General features: G+C 45.5%; 2 protein-coding genes across 2 annotated transcripts in view; one reads left to right on the top strand and one right to left on the bottom strand.

The window, feature by feature from the left end:
• fanci (FA complementation group I) overlaps positions 1–1450 on the top strand; it is a 93900-nt gene extending 92450 nt beyond the window's left edge. The window contains exon 38 of the mRNA XM_078427197.1: positions 1050–1450. Within this exon, the coding sequence (XP_078283323.1) occupies positions 1050–1106 (57 nt within the window). The 3' untranslated portion in view covers positions 1107–1450. The remainder of the gene's footprint in view (positions 1–1049) is intronic.
• The window catches only part of polg (polymerase (DNA directed), gamma), a 72234-nt gene continuing 52340 nt past the window's right edge, over positions 533–20426 (bottom strand). Inside the window, exons 18-23 of the mRNA XM_078427198.1 lie at positions 17669–17915; positions 16057–16179; positions 12369–12537; positions 7864–8072; positions 6461–6621; positions 533–1439 (exon numbers count right to left, since the gene is read on the bottom strand). Coding sequence (XP_078283324.1) covers positions 1375–1439; positions 6461–6621; positions 7864–8072; positions 12369–12537; positions 16057–16179; positions 17669–17915 — 974 coding nt within the window. The 3' untranslated portion in view covers positions 533–1374. The remainder of the gene's footprint in view (positions 1440–6460; positions 6622–7863; positions 8073–12368; positions 12538–16056; positions 16180–17668; positions 17916–20426) is intronic.

Raw genomic sequence — 20426 nt, 5'->3', positions numbered from 1 at the left:
TGGTGACGTTTCGGGTCGAGACCTTTCAGATCGTCAAAACCCGAAACGGCACCCATTCCTTCTCTCCAGAGTTGCTGCCTGTCCCGCTAAGTTATTCCAGCTTTTTCTGTCTACAGTTTAAACCAGCATCTGCAGTTCCTTCCTACACGATAACGAGAAGGATACAAGGATGCAAACAGTGGAAGTCGTAGGACGACTAGGGTGGGGGGGAAAGGGAATGCAGGGATTACTTGAAATTAGAGACCATGAATAACTTTCTTGAACAGAACAGAAACTGGCAATCTTCTAGACTGAACATAGTCTGCGATTACATCAAGTGCAAATAAAAAAATAATTTGGAAGCACACAGGCATCGGCTGCAAAGAAAAACATATTGCTTTACATGTGAACGTGAACTCGGTTTCTCTGTCCACAGATGCTGCCTGACCTACAGGGTCTTTCCAGCATCTGCAGTTTAATTTTCAATCATGTGAAGTGCAAAGTGGACTGGGAGATAGTCAAAACTGATTTCAGGGTGACATTTTTATAAAGACATTTTAAACATCGCAACATGTACAGCAACCAGCATGGTTCTTATCATGATTATATACAAATGTTTTTTCATCTTACGCAATCAAAGTATAGAGAGCATTTTATATTAGGTCAGGAATTTCACAGTTGGAATGGAAAAGACTTTCTGCTTTGATTAAATGTGCAAGTTGATTCCCTTTTGATTAGTGAAAGGTAATGAGGATGGAGCACACAATTATAGTGAGAAATGTGCCAAATCCCATACTTGTTCCAAAGAGACTTTAAATACACCCCGTTATTACTGCTACCCAGTGGTTCTAATCCCTGACCCATGAATAATCACTGGGAAATAATCACTTTGATTTGCCAAGTAGTTGTTCATATCTCACACTGATACAATTATAGTAATTACAAAACAGGAAACAGAGAAGTAGTCTTCCAGTAATGCTGAAATTCTGTGTTAAATTAAGCATGTATATTTGAACAGTGGTGTTCATATTGTGCAATTAATACAGTGGAACTTTACTTTCCTTATTTAGTCCAATACCACCGCAGATGAAAATCCAGAACCAAAAAAGAAAAGAAGAAAAAGATGAATTTGAGCAGTGGTGAATAATTAGTCCAGTAAGTGAGAACGTAAGAGTTCAGCTTGCACCCACCACAGGATGTAAACATTCACAATCTGTCTCTGCCAAGCTTGAAGCATTTCTCATTCTGAATTTCAGACATTGGTCCAAATGAGCGATCTTGGAGCTTCAATTTTTACCATTTATGTTGCAGAGAAACAACACACCATCGTGGGTGAACTGTGTCGTTACTTTCCTGAAGTTGTCTTTTGTAGTCCAAAGATCTCTTGTTCTGTACTTATTTTCGTTTGTTCAGGGAACCATTTGTTTTGTCAATGATTTGGTAAATATCTAATGCCTCTCCTGCGGGAGCAAAAACCCATAAATTATATAAAGTATGTAAAATCTGGAAAATGAAGTTATTTAATCTTGACTTGTTCTTTTCCAAATTACTGAGTAGCCTTTAAATGAACATGTCTAGATATGGATAAAGTGGATTTGTGCTCATCAACTGTCATTCATTTGACAGCACACTGAATGGTTGGTTTAGTTTTGTGAAGCATTTTAATTTTTTTTTAAGTAGGAGTTTGCTACTCAAACCCAAGGAAACCAAAGATCTTACCCGTGCAAACAGCACAGCTATATTCTGTGTACATAGTTCCTCACATTGTTTAGTTTATTGTCAGGAGTACCGAGGTACAGTGAAAAGCTGTGGTTGCGTGCGTACCAGTCAGTGGAAAAAAATATACATGATTACAATCGATCCAACCACAGTGTACAGGTATACGATAAAGGAAATAAGGTGCAATATAAAACCAGTAAAGTCCGATCAAAGATAGTCTGAGATTTTTTTTTAGATTTAGAGATACAGCGCAGAAACAGGCCCTTCGGCCCACCGAGTCCGCGCCGCCCAGCGATCCCCGCACGTTAACACTATCCTACACACACTAGGGATTATTCTTTTTAACATTTTACCCAGTCAATTAACCTACATACCTGTACATCTTTGGAGTGTGGGAGGAAACTGAAGATCTCGGAGAAAACCCATGCAGGTCACGGGGAGAACGTACAAACTGCGTACAGACGGCGCCCATAGTCAGGATCGAACCTGAGTCTCAGGCGCTGCATTCGCTGTAAGGCAGCAACTCTACCCGCTGCGCCACCGTGCCACTGAGGGTCTCCAATGAGGTAGAAAGTAGTTCAGGACTGCTCTAGTTGTTGGTATTAGCAATCTAATTCCCTGAACCAGCTGTCTTGCTTCCAACATGGACTGGCTTTGTGTATGGAATGATGGGATTCATTCTGACTACGTGCCCCTATTAGACGAAGAGCCTATGGACACACAGGCATGATAACCCTTGGCTGCTGCTTTTATTGTTGGCAGCGAGAGGTGAAATACGGCAACACCTAACACAGTGAATACTCGAGACCTTCAACTGATGAAGTGGGTGGGCAAAGGACAAGGGGCATCCTCGCTGAGTTATTCTGTGTAATTTCTGTCCAAGATAAAATCACCCGACAGTAATCAGCAAAAATCCTGTTTGATATTCCATTCTCTATCTCAGATTCCCTCTGCAGTACTCCAGTTTTAAACGGTTTAATATGTAATCACCTATTGCAAAAAACTATCCATCCTGGGGAACCAGGGGGAGGATTACAATTGGACTTGGATACAGTCCGTATCAATCTACTGCTCGAGAGGTTGACAAAAATCCTCACAAAGTTGTGCTTGCAGGGAGGCATTGCTAAATGGGCCATTTGCCAGGACTCAGAACTTTATACAATTCTTTTTTTTTTTTTTGCACAGATGGTGCCAAAAAACACAGATGTATATTTTGCAAGGTTCAAATGATAATGACTAAAGTGCTGCCACTTAATCTTTTAAAGCAAAGAGTAAAAGCTGATAATTAATTAACATCTGGTACTGCACAGCTCTCACAAGCCCCTCTGTCAATTATGTTGCACATTGTGGACCAGAGGAACTGCAGCCCTCCCACCAGCCAGCCCATTTGTTTGTTTAGTCTGTGCATGTGCATCATATTCAACCAAGAGTTGAAGGGATGAAAGTATTCAATTTAAATTCTCAAGTTAGCTAAATATATTTAGTGAAATGTTGATGAGTTAGTTCAACCATAGAAAGATATTTTTTAAAGAGAAGTCTCTAGGTCATTTCCATGTTCTTAATTGTTTTATCCCTCCCATTTGTTACTGAGATTTTCTCCTCGGAGAAGTACAGTTGTCTCCCTCCTTCATGATCACCTTCCACTGATAGCTTATCCACGTCACAATTAGCCATTCATTGGCACAAAATGGCCCTTTCACGTCTTGTGTTTCTAAATTTGTATCATGACTTTGCCTCCCCCATGCCATGTCGCATAATTTGGACCTTTTCAGGCACTGAATGTCTTTCCTGATCTGTTCTGTCAACTGTGTTTTTACATTGTGTAAGAAAGAACTGCAGATGCTGGTTTAAATCGAAGGTAGACACAAAATGCTGGAGTAACTCAGCGGGACAGGCAGCATCTCTGGAGAGAAGGAATGGGTGACATTTCGGGTCGAGACCCTTCTTCAGACGCGAAACGTCACCCATTCCCAGACCTCCCAACCCATCCGAATTTGGCGGAAAGTTTCAGCTTTCTTATTTCATTTCTGCGATTCCGATTTCACCTCACATCTTTCCGCAAAACACAAACCTCGCCGCTGGCCCCAACTCGCCGCTGGCCTGGCCTCGCTGCGTAGCGCGAGGCCCGTTGATGTTGACAGGGGAGTGGGGGTGGAGGAAGGGAGGTGGGAGTGGGGGTATGGGAGGGGGAAGTAGGGGGGGGCGAGGAACGGAGGGGGGAGTGGGAGTGGAGGTAGGGGAAAAGGTGGGATGGGGATGGGGGAAAGGGAATAGGCGGGAGTGGGGGGGGGGGGCGGGAGCCGGGAGTGAGGGGGGGGGGGGGGGAGGGCGGGAGGAAAGGGGAGTCGGGACTGGGGGTGGGGTGGGGAGGGATGGGGGAGACATGGACTGTTGTGATTTGCTGTTGAAGATCACTGGAGCAAGTATGTCTTCAATGAAATTAGGTATGTGGATTTTTGAATGAAACTTCATAACATAGTCATACATTTTGTGTAAGGAAAAAAGCAAAATAGAGAAAACAAAACAAAACAATTTTTTCTTTGTGTTGTATAAAGTATTTCTGTTCAATAACCTTTCTATAAATAGCAGAATATACTCATGATAGGCCTGACATTGTACATGGAGTCCAAGAACTACATACAGACTGTTGGAAATAATAGTCGTTTTTCACACATGAATGTAGCACAACGCGTTTGCGCATTTGGCGTGCATACTTTTTTTTGCTGAAAAGTTCCATTACTCGCCATATTATGAATTTTGATGTGAAATTCTGAATTTTGGTCATCAAAATTCTGAATTTGTAAAATCAAATGTTGGGAGGTCTGCATTCCTTCTCTCCAGAGATGCTGCCTGTCCCGCTGTTACTCCAGCATTTTGTGTCTTCCTGCGTTTTTACATTCAGGGAAATTTCCTCACAAAAACTTTTATTTCCCTGAATTAATAAACATTTAAAACAAAGTAGGTAGTGGCTTTTCGGCCAACTTGCACCCGCTCTGCCGTTCAACATAACTGGCTGTTCTACTTCAGTGCCATTTTACTTCAATATATTATGAACCATCTGTCTTGGATCCACTCAGCAACAGCTCTCTTGGGAGGAGAATTATAAAAAGATCCATTACCTCTCGGTGAAAAGAAATCTTATTGCAGCCCTGAATAGCCAATTGGTTACTTTAAGATCACAATCCTAGATTCTAAACATCCCAGCCAGGAAAACATTGGATATAAATAGTCGAGAAGACAGAATGCCATCTGCTTCAGTTTGCCACATTATCTTCCTCCATTGCAAGAATTATTGGATTTGTTAAGCCCATTAAACCAGAAATAATAGCAATTCCACAATAAACTACTACCATGGCCTGTAAGTGCCAGAAAATGTGGTTCTCTCACATAAACACCCAACTCCTGGCAGCAACCTCTGCTGCTTTAGTCCAACGGACTACAAGCTAGCTGGATTCCCAGTGCTTAGGGGAAAGAATGGGGTATTCACCTTATGATCACAACCCCCTTGTGATTGAGCAGCTTACAGCCCAGTGGTATGAATATTGATTTCTCTAACTTCAAGTAACCCCGGCATTCCCTCTCTCCATCCCTCCCCCACCCAAGTCGCACCAGCTTCTTGTTTTCACCCAACATAAAGCTAACAATGGCTCGTTTCCTTTATCATCATTACTTTTTTGCATATCTTTCATTCATTGTTCTTTATCTCTCCACATCATCATCTATGTCTCTTGTTTCCCTTTTCCCTCACTAGTCTGAAGAAGGGTCTCGACCAAAAAAGAAATCATTCCTTCTATCCAGTGATGCTGCCTGTCCCGCTGAGTTACTCCAGCTTTTGGTGTCCCCCTTGTGATTTACCTCTATAGAGGTTATTCCTCAGCCTCCCCGGGCCAGGAAGAGAGAGATCCAGCTCAGCCTTATATCCGACCTTCCAGACCCAGTAACATCCTCGTAAATTGAACAAATACATTAATAATAAGTTTTAAAAATGAGTCCAATGGAGACAATGTTGGTAAACACAAAACAAACAAGCATCAAGCCAACCCTCTATGATTCCTTTTACTGAGCCAGGAACCAGGAACTTGCTGCACATATTGTGTTATTGGGTGTTCACTGCTGTTAAAATGGACATTTTCAGAAAAATATTTTAAATAAACTTAGAAATCGCAATACACACTCGGCTTAGTTTAAGTTGGAAAATGCCTCCTCAAGCATAAGTAGCAACAATATATCCCACTAAATGCTACAAAAAGCACTCAAATTCCAATTAAAAACTGATCGTATTAAATTAGATTAATATATTGAATTTAACACCAGTATTCCTCTCTGCCTTCCTGAACATTTACCTTCCAACTTTCAGGCATCCATTCATTCTCATCTCAAGCCACTTGTTGAATTTCTTGGTGAAAAGTGATTTATATTTTGTCGCATTACACAACTCTCACTCTATCAACCTTGCAGCATGGTGGCGCAGTGGTAGAGTTGCTGCCTTATAGTGTCAGAGACCTGGGTTGGATCCTGACTACAGGTGCTGTCTGTACAGAGTTTGTACGTTCTCCCCATTACCTGCTTGCGTTTTCTCCGGTGCTCCAGTTATCTCCCACACTCGAAAGACGTACAAGTTTGCTGGTTAATTGGCTTTGGTAAAATTGTAAATTGTCCCTTGTATGTTGGATAATGCTAGTGTACGGGGTGGTCGCTGGTCGGCGTGGACTCGGTGGGCCGAAGGGACTGTTTCCGCGCTACATCTCTAAACTAAACTCACCTGGTGGGATCCCATATCGTTTCTGCAGCCCGGCAGTATTAGATGGGGTCTGGCAATCCATCGTCACTTCTTTCCTCAGGCAATGATCAATGTCCACCGTGCTGAAGAATGCCACGGACTGTGGCAGGTCCTGCATCTCAAGCTTGTGGGCAAACATGCAGCTAGAAATTTGGAAAATTGTGATTCACTATTAGTGCGGGTCACTTTACAATATTCCATTAAATGCACATTAGAGCATTTTAAAATTTCTTCTTGTCAAACATTAAAATTATTTCATCTGCCTGAACCTCCCACTTTTGACTTCCTGGCTTGATAGTGCTGATTCTTGAAATACCTTTTCATGGGAACAAAGTATTCTCTGATTATTCTTCATATTTAGTATAAAAGGTATACAAGGTAACCGAGGGGTAATAAAACAATAAAATCTAATCCGTTGCAATTTGCACAAGCATTTCTCGGATTTATGCATGTGGTCGGGATTTTGGTCAGAGGCATTAAAAACACAAAAATAGAGCTGTGTTGCTCAGCTCAGCACTGGAGCTCTCTATCCCTCCCCTGTCCAAGTCGTACCAGCTTCAAAGTTGTCTTCTTGAGTCTCAATGCCTGTAACACGTTTTCACCTAGTCCACAGCGAACAATGGCCTGTTTCCTTTATCATCATTACTTATTTGCATATTGTTCTATATCACCATCGATATCTCTCGTTTCCCTGTCTCCTGACTCTCAGCCTGAAGAAGGGTATCAACCTGATACATCACCTATTACTTTTCTCCAGAGATGCTGTCTGACCCGCTGAGTTACTCCAGCTTTTAGTGTCTATCTTCGGTTTAAACCTGCATCTGCAGTTCCTTCCTATATGGCACTGGAGTTTTGTTTTGTGAAATCAAAGACCCACACCACCCTGGTCACGCTTCCATTCTCTCTACCATCAGCAAGAAAGTCTCGGAGCCTGAAAACCATGACCACTAGATTCAAGAACAGCTTCTTCCCAACAAGAAGAGTTTTGACCCAAAACGTCACCTATTTTCTCCAGAGATGCTGCCTGACCCGCTGAGTTACTCCAGCATTTTGTGTCTATCTTCCCATTAACCATCCGGCTCTTGAACACGACGCTAACCTTAATTATGAACTGCGTTTGATACTTCAGGGCTTTTTTTGCACATGTCTTGTGGTTATTAATTTATTGAACTTTTTCAATGACTATATATTTGTGTATATTGCGTGTTCAGGCCTGTTGTGCTGCTGCGTAAGACTTATTGTTGCGTTGTAGCCAAGTGGTAGGTGAACACATGTGAGGGGGGGGGGGGGAGGAGTGTTTGCTTGGTAGATTGGTGGAGTAAGTGACAAAGACTAAAAACACTCTTGACTTTCTTAAAGTGAAAGTAACCAACAAAAGTCCTTACCGTGTGAGGAGGTTAGTAATATGCAATGCCAGTGCAGCTCGATATCTGTCCTCACTATTCACTAAGTAACGGACCTCATCGTGAATACTGATGCAGAATCTGCCATCAATGTTGAATTCCTCAAAGAGCCACTTCATGGACACCAACATCAGATGCAGGTAATCAACAGCTGAACTCTGCACCGCCCAATTCACACGGCTGGTCATGAACTGTGAAGAGGAAGGTTCAGTGTTACGTGGTCAGAACTAGTTCCAAATGCACGTCATGAGCATGAATTTTATTACTTTGGCTTTATCTAATTCTCTAGTCAGCCAGAGTAAAAATAATTGGATCTGGTGATGATGCTACCTGTTGTACTTTGTGGTCCGGTATCTGTTGTACCTTAGTTATGACTCTGGACAGACCACAAGTACATGTGTTTAAAAGGTTATAATGCTGGAGCTTAAATCCAGGCTGTTTATTCCATGGCCACCTGGAACCAGAGTGCCCACCTAATCACCTCATTCTCTTATATACACGTTACTACACAGGCAAACAAAGTAGTCCCTGCAATATCACAACACTGCCAAGACGGATTTCATTTACAATTTACATGCAATTATTCCCGATTAGGAACACTAGAAGAGGAATGCATTTTCCAAGTTTTCCATGCCTTGTACGCAAGGTCAATATCCCCCTGCACCACACCAGCAATGGTCTGGGCCCTGTATGAGTGGTCACGGTTATGGGTAGTCTAAGTGGGTGTATTTTTGTACCACTCTGAACTGGCCAGTCTCAATGGCAGGATTTAGTCTTGATCTTGATTGAGTTTTCTTCACGACTCTGGGAATCATTCGTTTTCCAAGTTTTGAAGAAACTTCAAAACCTCTGAAGAAGGGTCTCGACCCGAAACGTCACCCCCTCCTCTCTGGAGATGCCACCTCTCCTGCTGAGTTACTCCAGCATTTTGTGTCTATTTCAGTTTAAACCAGCATCTGCAGTTCATCGAAAATAGGTGCAGGAGGAGGCCACTTGGCCCTTCGAGCCAGCACTGCCATTCATTGTGATCATGGCTGATCGTCCCCAATCAGTAACCCGTGCCTGCCTTCTCCCATATCCCTCGATTAGGCTAGCCCCTAGAGTTCTATCTAACTCTCTCTTAAATCCATCGTGATTTGGCACATCCTCAAAAAATTCCAGAAGATTAGTCAAGCATGATTTCCCTTTCATAAATCCATGCTGACTTGGACTTATCCTTTTACTGCTATCCAAAGGCACCGTTATTACCTCTTTAATAATTGACTCCAGCATCTTTCCCGCCACCGAAGTCAGGCTAACTGGTCTGTAATTCCCTGTTTTCTCTCTCACTCCTTTCTTGAAAAGTGGGATAACATTAGCTATCCTCCAATCCACAGGAACTGATCCTGAATCTATTGAACATTGGAAAATGATCATCAATGCGTCCACTATTTCTAGAGCCACCTCCCTGAGGACCCTGGGATGCAGACCATCAGGCCCAGGGGATTTATCATCCTTCAGTCCCATTAGTCTACCCAATACTATTTCTCACCTAATGAAAATTTCTTTCAGTTCCTCTACCCCCCTAGATCCTCTGTCCTCCAATACATCTGGGAGATTGTTTGTGTCTTCCTCAGTGAAGACAGATCCGAAGTACCTGTTCAACTCTTCTGCCATTTCCTTGTTACCCATAATAATTTCGCCCGTGTCTGCCTTCAGGGGGCCCACATTTGATTTTGCTACTCTTTTTCTCTTAACATATCTAAAGAAGCTTTTACTGTCCTTTATATTCTTGGCCAGTTTCCCCTCGTACTTCATGTTTTCAGCCCGTTTTGTTACCTTCTGTTGTCCTATGAAAGTTTCCCAATCCACTAGCTTCCGGCTACTCTTTGCTGTGTTATACATCTTTTCTTTTAGTTTTATTGCATCCCTAACTTCCCTTGTCAGCCACGATTGCATCCTACTCCCCTTAGAATCTTTCTTCCTTTTTGGAATGAAATGATCCTGCGTCTTCCGGATTATGCCCAGAAATTCCTGCCGTCATTCCTGACGATGTTCCACCGTCATTCCTGCTAGGATCCCTTTCCAGTCTACCTTGGCCAGCTCCTCTCTCATGCCTCCATAGTCCCCTTTGTTCAACTGCAACACTGACACTTCCGATTTAACCTTCTCCTTCTCAAATTGCAGTTTAAATCTATTCATATTTGGATCACTACCTCCAAGCAGTTCCTTTACCTCGAGTTCTCTTATCAAATCTGGTTCATTGGACAACACTAAATCCAAAATTTCCTTCTCTCTGGTAGGCTCCATTACAAGCTGCTCTAAGAATCCATCTCGGAGGCACTCTACAAACTCTCTTTCCTGGGGTCCAGAACCAACCTGATTTTCCCAGTCTACCTGCATATTGAAATCCCCCATCACCACAGTGGCATTACCTTTCTTACATGCCAGTTTTAACTCCTGCTGCATCTTGCACCCTACATCCGGGCTACTATTTGGGGGTCTGTAGATAACACCAATTAGTGTCTTCTTGCCTTTACAATTCCTCAACTCAATCCAGTGACTCTACCTCGTCAGTCCCTATGTCACCCCTTGCAAGGGACTGAATTTCATCCCTCACCAGCAGAACTACCCCACCGCCTCTGCCCACCTGCCTGTCCTTTCTATAGGATGCATAACCCTGAATATTAAGTCCCCATGCCCGATCCTCCTGCAGCCACGTCTCTGTAATCCCCACAATGTCATATCTACCAACCTCTAACTGAGCCTCAAGCTCATCTACTTTACTTATACTTCACGCATTCATATACAATACTTTTAATTCCTTACTCATCTCACCCTTCACATCGATCCCTATTACACTTGGCCATACTCTCCTATCCCTTTGTGAGCTTTCTTTCCCGTTAATTCTGGGGGCCATTAACTAACCCTTTACTCTCTTTCCCTTTAACTCCATCATTGACTATCCCATTTGACCCCCCCCCCCCCCCCCCTATTTAGTTTAAAACCACCCGTGAAGCAGTGGCAAACCTGCCTGCCAGAATGCTGGTCCCCCACCTGTTAAGGTGCAATCCGTCCCTTTTGTACAATTCCCCCTTGCCCCTTCCTACTCATTAGTTATTTTATACTTTGTCCCTTTTTTTTGCGCTGTTAGATTGTTCTTAAGAAAAGGGTAATGCCCCAATTCGTGAGTACGGTTTGCTATCAGTTTGCACATCATTGGTTACCTCTCATCATCAGATGTGGTTCAGTTGTGGACCCGACTGACATAAGATGTTTGTGTAGTTGGTGGACTTCATAACAAGAGGAGGTGAGTACAGGGCCCTAGTGAGACCACACCTGGAGTATTGTACAGGGCCCTAGTGAGACCACACCTGGAGTTTTGGTCTCCAAATTTGAGGAATGACATTCTTAATATTGAGGGCGTGCAGCGTAGGTTCATGAGGTTAATTCCCGGAATGGCGGGACTGTCGTATGTTGAAAGACTGGAGTGACTGGGCTTGTATACTCTGGAATTTAGAAGGATGAGAGGGGATCTTATTGAAACATAAGATTATTAAGGGATTGGACACGCTAGACACAGGAAACGTTCCCGATGTTGGGGGAGTCCCGAACCAGAGGCCACAGTTTAAGAGGGCAGGAAGCAGATGTGGCTGTGGTAACGAGTCTGGGTCAAGATGTGGTCGTATAGTAGGAGGGCAGGAGGCCACAGTTTAAGAATAAGGGGTAGGCCATTTAGAACGGAGATGAGGAAAAACCTTTTCACTCAGAGAGTTGTGAAACTGGAACTCTGCCTCAGAAGGCAGTGGAGGCCAATTCCCTGAATGCTTTCAAGAGAGAGTTAGATAGAGCTTTTAATGATAGCGGAGTGAAGGGATATGATGGGGGGAAGGCAGGAACGGGGTACTGATTGTGGATGATCACCCTTGAGCACGGTGAATGGCGGTGCTGGCTCGAAGGGCCAAATGGTCTCCTCCTGCACTTATTGTCTATTGTAACCGACTATTTTGCAGCATCCATTCCCATAAGGCTGCTGCTCGCTTTTCAGGTGGGACCCATCTTCAGACTGTCTGAAGAAGTGTCCCGACCCGAAACGTTACCCATCCTTTTTCTCCAGAGATGCTGCCTGATCCGTTGAGTTACTGCAGCACTCTTGTGTATTTTCCCTGGAGAGGGCCAAGTCTATAACACACAACATCATCAAGGATGCAAGGAATAGGAGACGGGAGCTGGGATGGTAATATTTAGATGATTCCTCATTTGGTTTTTAAGGAATGGAGATTGGGAGCAGTTAAATACAATAATAACATTTCAATAGACAATAGGTGCAGGAGTAGGCAATTCGACCCTTCGTGCCAGCACCACAATTCAATGTGATCATGGCTGTTCATTCTCAATCAGTACCCCGTTCCTGCCTTCGCCCCATACTCCCTGACTTCTGCTTATTCTCAAGATTCTAGGTGTTCCATCTCTAGGAGTGTAAACTAGATGGAAAGGGTCAGCCATACCTCATGTCCAACTGCACCTGGTTCAAGAGCTCTACTGATGCAGCAGTCCAGTACAGGTGTGCGGGGACGTGGTGACGTGGCGATGCATTCCAGTTTGTTAAACATTTCGGACTCTGTACCTCCATTCCAGACTCGCTGCTTCACAACGTTCCATTTAGCACCATTGGACCTACACAGTTCGAGTGTTAAAAATAATGTTTTAGGACTGTTCAACAGTTAAAACATTTTTTTTACCATATAAATTCATGAGTTCTAGGAGCAGAATAAGGTCAATCGGCCCATCAAGTCTACGCTGCCATTCAATCATGGCTGATCTATTTTTCCCCTCTCAACCCCATTAGCCTGCCTTTTCCCTATAACCCTTGACACCCTCACTAATTATAATCATTAATGTCATAGTCTCTGCTGGCATCACCCACATACTGAGTGGAATTAATGGTTTAGTTTAGAGATACAACGTGGAAACTGGCTGTCCGGTCCACCGAGTCCATGTCGACCAGCGATCAGAGTTCACACTAGTTCTGCGTTATCCCCCACATTTGCATCTTCCATAATTGGGGCAATTTACAGAAACTAATTCACCTGCAAACCAGCACGTCTGGGATGTGGGAGGAAGCCGGAGCCCCTGGAGGAAATCCACGCGGTCACGGGGAGAACGTGCAAACTCCACACAGACAGTACCCGAAGACAGAAGTGAACCTGGGTCTCTGGCACAACGAAGCAGTGACCCTACTGCTGCACCACTGTACTGCCCACTGCTCTGGGGAACAATACACCTGACCAGCTCCTTCATTCCTTGAAGTACATTGGAGTACAATCACAGTTCATGTTACAACCACAACCCTTTCACTACATATTTCATTACTTCAGCTTCCATTCTCTGACTAGTCTGGACCAATACCTCTGCTATAACTCCAGCAACTCAACTACTCCCAGAGAGTGGTAACACAAGTAGATAGCGTGGTATAGAAGACAAATGGGGTGCTGGCTTTCAGAGGCCAGGGTATTGAGTATATGAGTCGGGAAGACATGGTGCAGCTTTCTAGGACTTGGGTTCGGCCGTATTTGGAGTATTGTGTGCAGTTCTGGTTGCTCCAGTGCTGGAAGGATGTGAAGGCTTTGTAGAGGGCGCAGAACAAGTTACCAGAATGATGCCTGGATTAGCCACTGGGAGACCTGATAAAAGTATATAGAGGCACATAAATAGGGTTGACAGTCAGAATCTTTTTTCCCAGCATGGAAATATGAAGGCCATATCCTTAGAAGCATAGCTTTAAGGTGTGTGGGGAAAGTGTCCTTTTACACAGAGGGTGGTAGATGCCTGGAACGGGCTGCCTGGGGAGATGGTTGAGCCACATCCAATAGTGATTTAGAAGAGGCTTTTGGACAGGCACATGGATATGGATGGATGTGGCTCATATGCAGGCAGACGAGGTTGGTTTATCTTGGTATCATGTTCAGCAGAGACATGGTGAGCCAAAGTGCCTGTTCCTACACTGTACTGTTTTATGATCTATGTACTACGCAGCGAGAGGAGGTAGTTGAGGCCGTAACTACAACAGCAATTAAAAGACGCTTGGACATGTACATGGATAGGAAAGGTTTCGAGGGACATGGGACAAACGCAGGCAAATGAGACTAACTCAGATAGGATATCCTAATCGGCATGGACGAGCTGGGCCGAGGGGCCTGTTTCTGTTCTGTACGACGGATGCATTAATCAAGTTAGGGCGGTCACGGTGGCGTTGCGGTAGAATTGCTGCCTTACAGCGAATGCAGCGTTGGAGTCCCGAGTTCGATCCCGACTACGGGTGCTGTTTGTATGTTCTCCCCGTGATCTGCGTAGGTTTTCTCTGAGATCTTCGGTTTCCTCCCACACTCCAAAGACGTATAGGTTTGTAGGTTAATTGGCTTGGTAAATGTAAAAATTGTCCCTAGTGGGTGTAGGATAGTGTTAATGTGCGGGGATCGCTGGTCGGCGCGGACCCAGTGGGCCGAAGGGCCTGTTTCCATGCTGTATCTCTAAACTAAACTAAACTGTGTACTTACAGACCAAATCACTCTAGTCCCCTCAGCCTTTCCTATCCACGTACTATCTTTAATTGGACTTTACTGCCTTTATCTTGCTCTAAACGTTATTCCCTTTATCAGGTATCTGCACACTGTGAACGGCACCATTGTAATCATGTGTTGTCTTTCTGCTGACTGGTTAGCACGCAACAAAAGCTTTTCACTGAACTTCGGTACACGTGACAATAAAATAAACTTACTAAACTAAAAAAGGCCTAACCTAAGATCAGCAAATTTGGCTTTGAACAGAAACAGTCACTCATGATGTCATAACCTGACAGTATTGAACCCTCAAGTCACAGTAAAACACAAAGTGCTAGAGTAACTCTAGAGGGGCGGACAGCATCTGTGGAAGGAATTGACAGATGGTGCTTCAGGTTGTACAAGTCTCCACCCCACCATTCAGTGGTGCTACCTGCTGATTCAGGTTATGCTGCCTCCAGTCACAGCCTTTATAGCTACAGAACCGAGCTCAGAGCTGGAGGCCATCTCACAATCCTCCAACTCCATCAAGTCGGAAAACTGTGGATCCAAGTGCCACAATCTGAGTACGTACAGATACGAATGTACGTTACCAAGCGAGGTGCTGCTTCCAGACGAAATGTGAAGAAAGGAACTGCAGATGCTGGTTTACATTGAAGATAAGACACAAACTGTAACTCAACGGGTCAGGCAGCTTTTCTGGAGAGAAGGAATGGGTGACATTTCGGGTCGAAACCTTCCTTCAGACTTCACCCATTCCTTCTCTCCAGAGATGCTACTTGTCCCGCTGAGCATTTTGTGTGTCGATCTTCAGACGAAACTTTATGGTTAGGGCACTTTGGGGTTATTTTGAATCTGTTTTGTTTGGGATAGTTTCACCACTCAGGCATTGCTGGACCCGAGCTCATTTCAGGATGCAGCAGGGATTCCATCACACTCCGCCTTGTAGATGGAAAGGCTTTCATTGTCAGGGGGAAAGTCATTCACTGCAGCATTCTCAGGTGCTAACCTGCTCTTGTAAGCAAGTGTGATACTGATCTCAGTCACTGCAGGGACTGCTTTGCTGGCTCAATGTTCGGACTTTAATTGGAATTTCAATTCCTGCTGCAGAGCTGGGATAATCCTTGCTCGCGGCTTCATCATCATTGTCCTCTGCTGGGGAGCAAATAAAGGGCGAAGATGAATTCGAGAAGCAGCACTTCCCTGCAGTCACAGAGTGGTGAAGGTGTGGAATTCTCTGCCTCAGAAGGCAGTGGAGGCCAGTTCGTTGGATGCTTTCAAGAGAGAGCTGGATAGAGCTCTTAAGGATAGCGGAGTGAGGGGGTATGGGGAGAAGGCAGGAACGGGGTACTGATTGAGAGTGATCAGCCATGATCGCATTGAATGGCGGTGCTGGCTCGAAGGGCTGAATGGCCTACTCCTGCACCTATTGTCTATTGTCTATTGTCTAATACACTACCTGTCAATCAGGCTACAGTGGCTTCTGTAAATCTACTGAAAGTCGTCATCTACTGAAAAGGTACAAATGGCATCGACTGAGTTAATTAGAAATGTTGCAGACAGCTTGCAAGGTGTATTTATATCGAGTTATTTTTACCTTGTTGCATGGGTGAGGAGTTTCACAAAGCGCACTGACCTTTTTGCAGCCTCCCGTTGGATTTTCTTTGCATCAGCGGCAGACACAGTTCCGTTTTCCGCTCTCTCCACGGAGATTCCCATTTCCCTCACCAGCCACTCCCCATCTTCTGAGAGCACACACCTGGTCCAAGACAAAACCACCGATCAACTCCGGCTCCATCACCTCCGTTTATACTTCTTTAAAAGTTACAGTAGTAAGTAACGAGATCGCAATAACTCCTTGGCCAGGGTGACACAGTGGTGCAGCAGGTCGAGCTGCTGCCTCACTGCGCCAGAGACCCAGGCTCACTCCTGACCTGAACTGGTGAACAAAATGTGAACATCCTCCCTGTGATCGCATGGGTTTCTGCCGGGTGCTCCAGTTCCCTCCCACGTCACAGAGAAGTGCGGGTTTGTAGGTTTCTGCAACTTACCCCTCGTGTGTAGGGAGTTGATGAGAAAGTGGGCTTATATAGAACTAGCCTGCACGGGTGATCGATGACCGGGGTAGACTCGTTGGTCAAAGGGCCTGATTCCATGCTATAATCCAATCGATCAATTAGGCCCCTCTTCATTTTGGCTGTACCTTGAACTAGTCAGAGAGTCTTACAGCGTGGAAACAGGCCCTTCGGCCCAATCTGCCCACACCAGCCAACATGTCCCATCTACACTTGTCCTACCTGCCTGCATTTGGCCCATATCCCTCCAAACCTATCCTATCCATGTACCTGTCCAAATCTTTCTTAAACGTTACGATAGTACCTGCCTCAACTACCTCCTCCGGCACCTCGTTCCATACACCCACCACCCTTTGAGTGAAAAAATTACCCGTCAGGATCCGAGAAAATCTATCCCCATCTCACCTTAAACCTATGTCCTCCGGACTTGGTCATCTTTGCAGTTATTTGATCTTTCCCCATCAGATTACTACTTGGGCTGAAAATTTCAGCGGACTTGTTTGCCCTTTGTGGAAAACGAAGGCAACTTGCCAACCCACAAACGTTAAGCGATTGCCTAAATTTTAAAGTAAATATCTGAATTCTCAGAGTGCAGAGTCTTTGTTAGCCGGGGATTGTGCTCGTGTGCTCTGAGGATGCACCTCAGTGTGTCTGAGGATCTGTATTGGAGGGCTGGACAAGCTGTGGACATTGTTCATCTGGGAAAACCAGGACAGCTTGTTCCAGATGCAGGATGGCATTTAAACGTGCAGGGCCCAGACGAGGATACAATCGTGGAGTCATAGTCACAGAGGCATACTTGCATGGAAACAAACCCTTCATCTGAGCTAGCTTACTGTACACCGACCAAGATGCCCCACTTACACCAGTTCCACCAGCCTGCTTTTGGCCCATATTGATGAGAAGCACGCCGCTGATAATGAGGGGGGATGTGGAACATCGAGGTCAGTGTCCCTGGGGGCTGAGGTGGACGGGCAGCATTGCGGGGAACACAGGGGGCTCGGCGTGGGATGGGGGGGGGTGGAGAAAAGCGAAGACCAACAATATTTAAGAGTACTTTTGTAACCTTGAATGCGCTGTGTATGTGAAGACAAGGAATTTCACTGCACATTCACGGTACATGTGACAGTAACGTGTCTCTATCTGAGGGTAGGTGGCACGTGTAGACCTGACCTGCGAATGCCCTTCGTAGCCGCGTACATCTGCCGCGCTTTCTCCTCCGTTTCTTGCGGTGTCAGCCGGTGGTTGAACTGCATGAGCAGCCGCTCGGCAAAGGGCTGCCCGGCACCGTAAATCCGGCCGTAATTGAAGATCTTGGCGTGTTCCCGGCTGATCCCCACCGTGGCTGCCGTCTTGCTGTGCAGGTCTGTACCACTGCTCTTCTTCCCCTGAAGAGTCATCCAGCCAAAGGCCGTGCAGCCTGAAGGGAGAGACACATCACCATGGCCAGAGTCATCAATGAGCTGAATGGTTTGGTCATTGCATCGTCTAGAGATGCAGCACACAAAACAGGCTTTATTCACAAAATACTGGAGTAACTCAGCAGGTCAGGCAGCATCTCGGGAGAGAAGGAATGGGCGACGTTTCGGGTCGAGACCCTTCTTCAGACTGATGTCAGGGGGGCTGGACAAAGGAAGGATATAGGTGGAGACAGGAAGACAGAGGGAGAACTGGGAAGGAGGAGGGGAAGGGAGGGACAGAGGAACTATCTAAAGTTGGAGAAGTCGATGTTCATACCACTGGGCTACAAACTGCCCAGGCGAAATATGAGGTGCTGTTCCTCCAATTTCCGGTGGGCCTCACTATGGCACTGGAGGAGGCCAATGACAGAAAGGTCAGACTGGGAATGGGAGGGGGAGTTGAAGTGCTCGGTCACCGGGAGATCAGTTTGGTTAATGCGGACCGAGCGCAGGTGTTCAGCGAAGCAATCGCCGAGCCTGCGCTTGGTTTCGCCGATGTAAATAAGTTGACATCTAGAACATCGACTTTTCCAACTTTAGATAATTCCTCTGTCCCTCCCTTCCCCTCCTCCTTCCCAGATCTCCCTCTATCTTCCTGTTTCCACCTATATCCTTCCTTTGTCCCTCCCCTGACATCAGTCTGAAGTAGGGTCTCGACCCGAAACGTCACCCATTCCTTCTCTCCCGAGATGCTGCCTGACCTGCTGAGTTACTCCAGCATTTTGTGAATAAATCGATTTGTACCAGCATCTGCAGTTATTTTCTTACACAAACAGGCTCTTCAGTTCACCGAGTCTCCACTGACCATCGATCGCACCTTCACACTAGTTTTATGTCATCCCACTTTCTCACTCTCCGTACACCAGGGCAATTTACAGAAGCCAATTAACCTTCAAACCCGAAGACAGACACAAAATGCTGGAGTAACTCAGCAGGTCAGGCAGCATCTCTGCAGAAAAGATGTAGGTGACGTTTCGGGTCAAGACCCTTCTTCAGACACAAACCGTCAAACACGCACATCTTTGGGATGTGGGAAGAAACCGGAGCACCTGCAGGAAACCCACCCATTCACAGGGAAAACGAGCAAACTCCGCACAGGCAGCAACTGAGGTCAGGATCAAACCCGGGTCTCGGGCACCGTGAGGTAGCAGCTCTACCGTTGCACCACCGTGCCGCCCTAAACATTACAACGACAGTGACAATCTCACTAAAGAGAAGGGAAGTGACTCAGTGGGATGGGACTAAACATGTGGCGGGACTCAGTCAGTCTATTGGGGCAGATAATTACTCAAGTGCCTGTAATCAGACCGATTAGCCAGGTACCCAGTGCCACTGCGAGCTGTCCTCTCTACAGACGACCAACCGTGCAAGGGGCGATGCTGGAACAAAGAGCACTGCACCTGGCAGCTGGTGGAGCCGCTCCCTCACAGCATCAGAGACCCGGGTTTGATCCCAAGTTCAGGTCGTATCTGTGCGGAGTTTGCACGTTCTCCCTGTGACTGTAACCGCACCAGTTTCCTCTTGCTGCTCCGGTATCCTCCCACATCCTCCTACGCTGGCCGCTGTAAATTGCCAGTGTAGGATCCAGGGGGAGTTGATTGGAATGTGCGGAGGATAAACCAGTATTAATAGATGGTGACCCGAAACTGGATGGGCTGCCGGGCCTGTTTCAGTGCTGTATCCCTTTCCAACAAGCAGCAACTTTCACACTCTGGAAGGGATGCCCTGCTCCATTATGTTGTTTGAACTATTACAACTACAATTTCACACCTTCATTGAATTGTGAAGTAAAGCTAATTATCGATATGCATTTGGCCTTTTCCAATCAAAATTCTGAGGAAAGGTCTCAACCCAAAACATCACCTATCCAGGTTCTCCAGAGATGCTGCCTGACTCGCTGATTTACTCCAGTACTTTGTGTCTCCTTCATTCAAGTGTTTGGTCAACCTTTTTGTGTTAGGCTTTGCTCCTGTGATGCAGCGTGAAATGTTCTCTTACAGCAAGGACGGAATATAAATGCAATCTTTAGTTTAGTTTCGATATATAGCGTGGAAACCGGTCCTTCGGCCCACAGAGTCCATGTCGACCAACAATTCCCACACATCAACAATATTCTACACACACTAGGCACAATTTACAATTTTACCGAAGCCGATTAACTGACAAACCGGTACGTCTTTGGAGTGTGGAAGGAAACCGGAGCACCTGGAGAAAACCCACGCAGTTCACGTATCCTGTCTCCGTACCGACGGCACCCGTGGTTAGGATCGAACCTGGGTCTCTGGAACTGTAAGGCTGCAACTCTACCGCTGCGCCACCAATTGCCGCCCAATTCAAGTGGTTTCAAGTCACGTCATTCTCAAGTGTTACTTCTACATATCGTACATATGGTAGTGGCACAGCGGTAGAGTTGCTGCCTTACAGCGCCAGAGACCTGGGTTTGATCCTGATTGCAGGTGTTGTCTGGAGTT

Source organism: Rhinoraja longicauda, chromosome 33 (genome assembly GCF_053455715.1).
Source record: "Rhinoraja longicauda isolate Sanriku21f chromosome 33, sRhiLon1.1, whole genome shotgun sequence".
NCBI lineage: Eukaryota > Metazoa > Chordata > Chondrichthyes > Rajiformes > Arhynchobatidae > Rhinoraja > Rhinoraja longicauda.
Note: the sequence above shows the minus strand (reverse complement) of the source record. Positions and strands in the feature narration are given on the sequence as shown.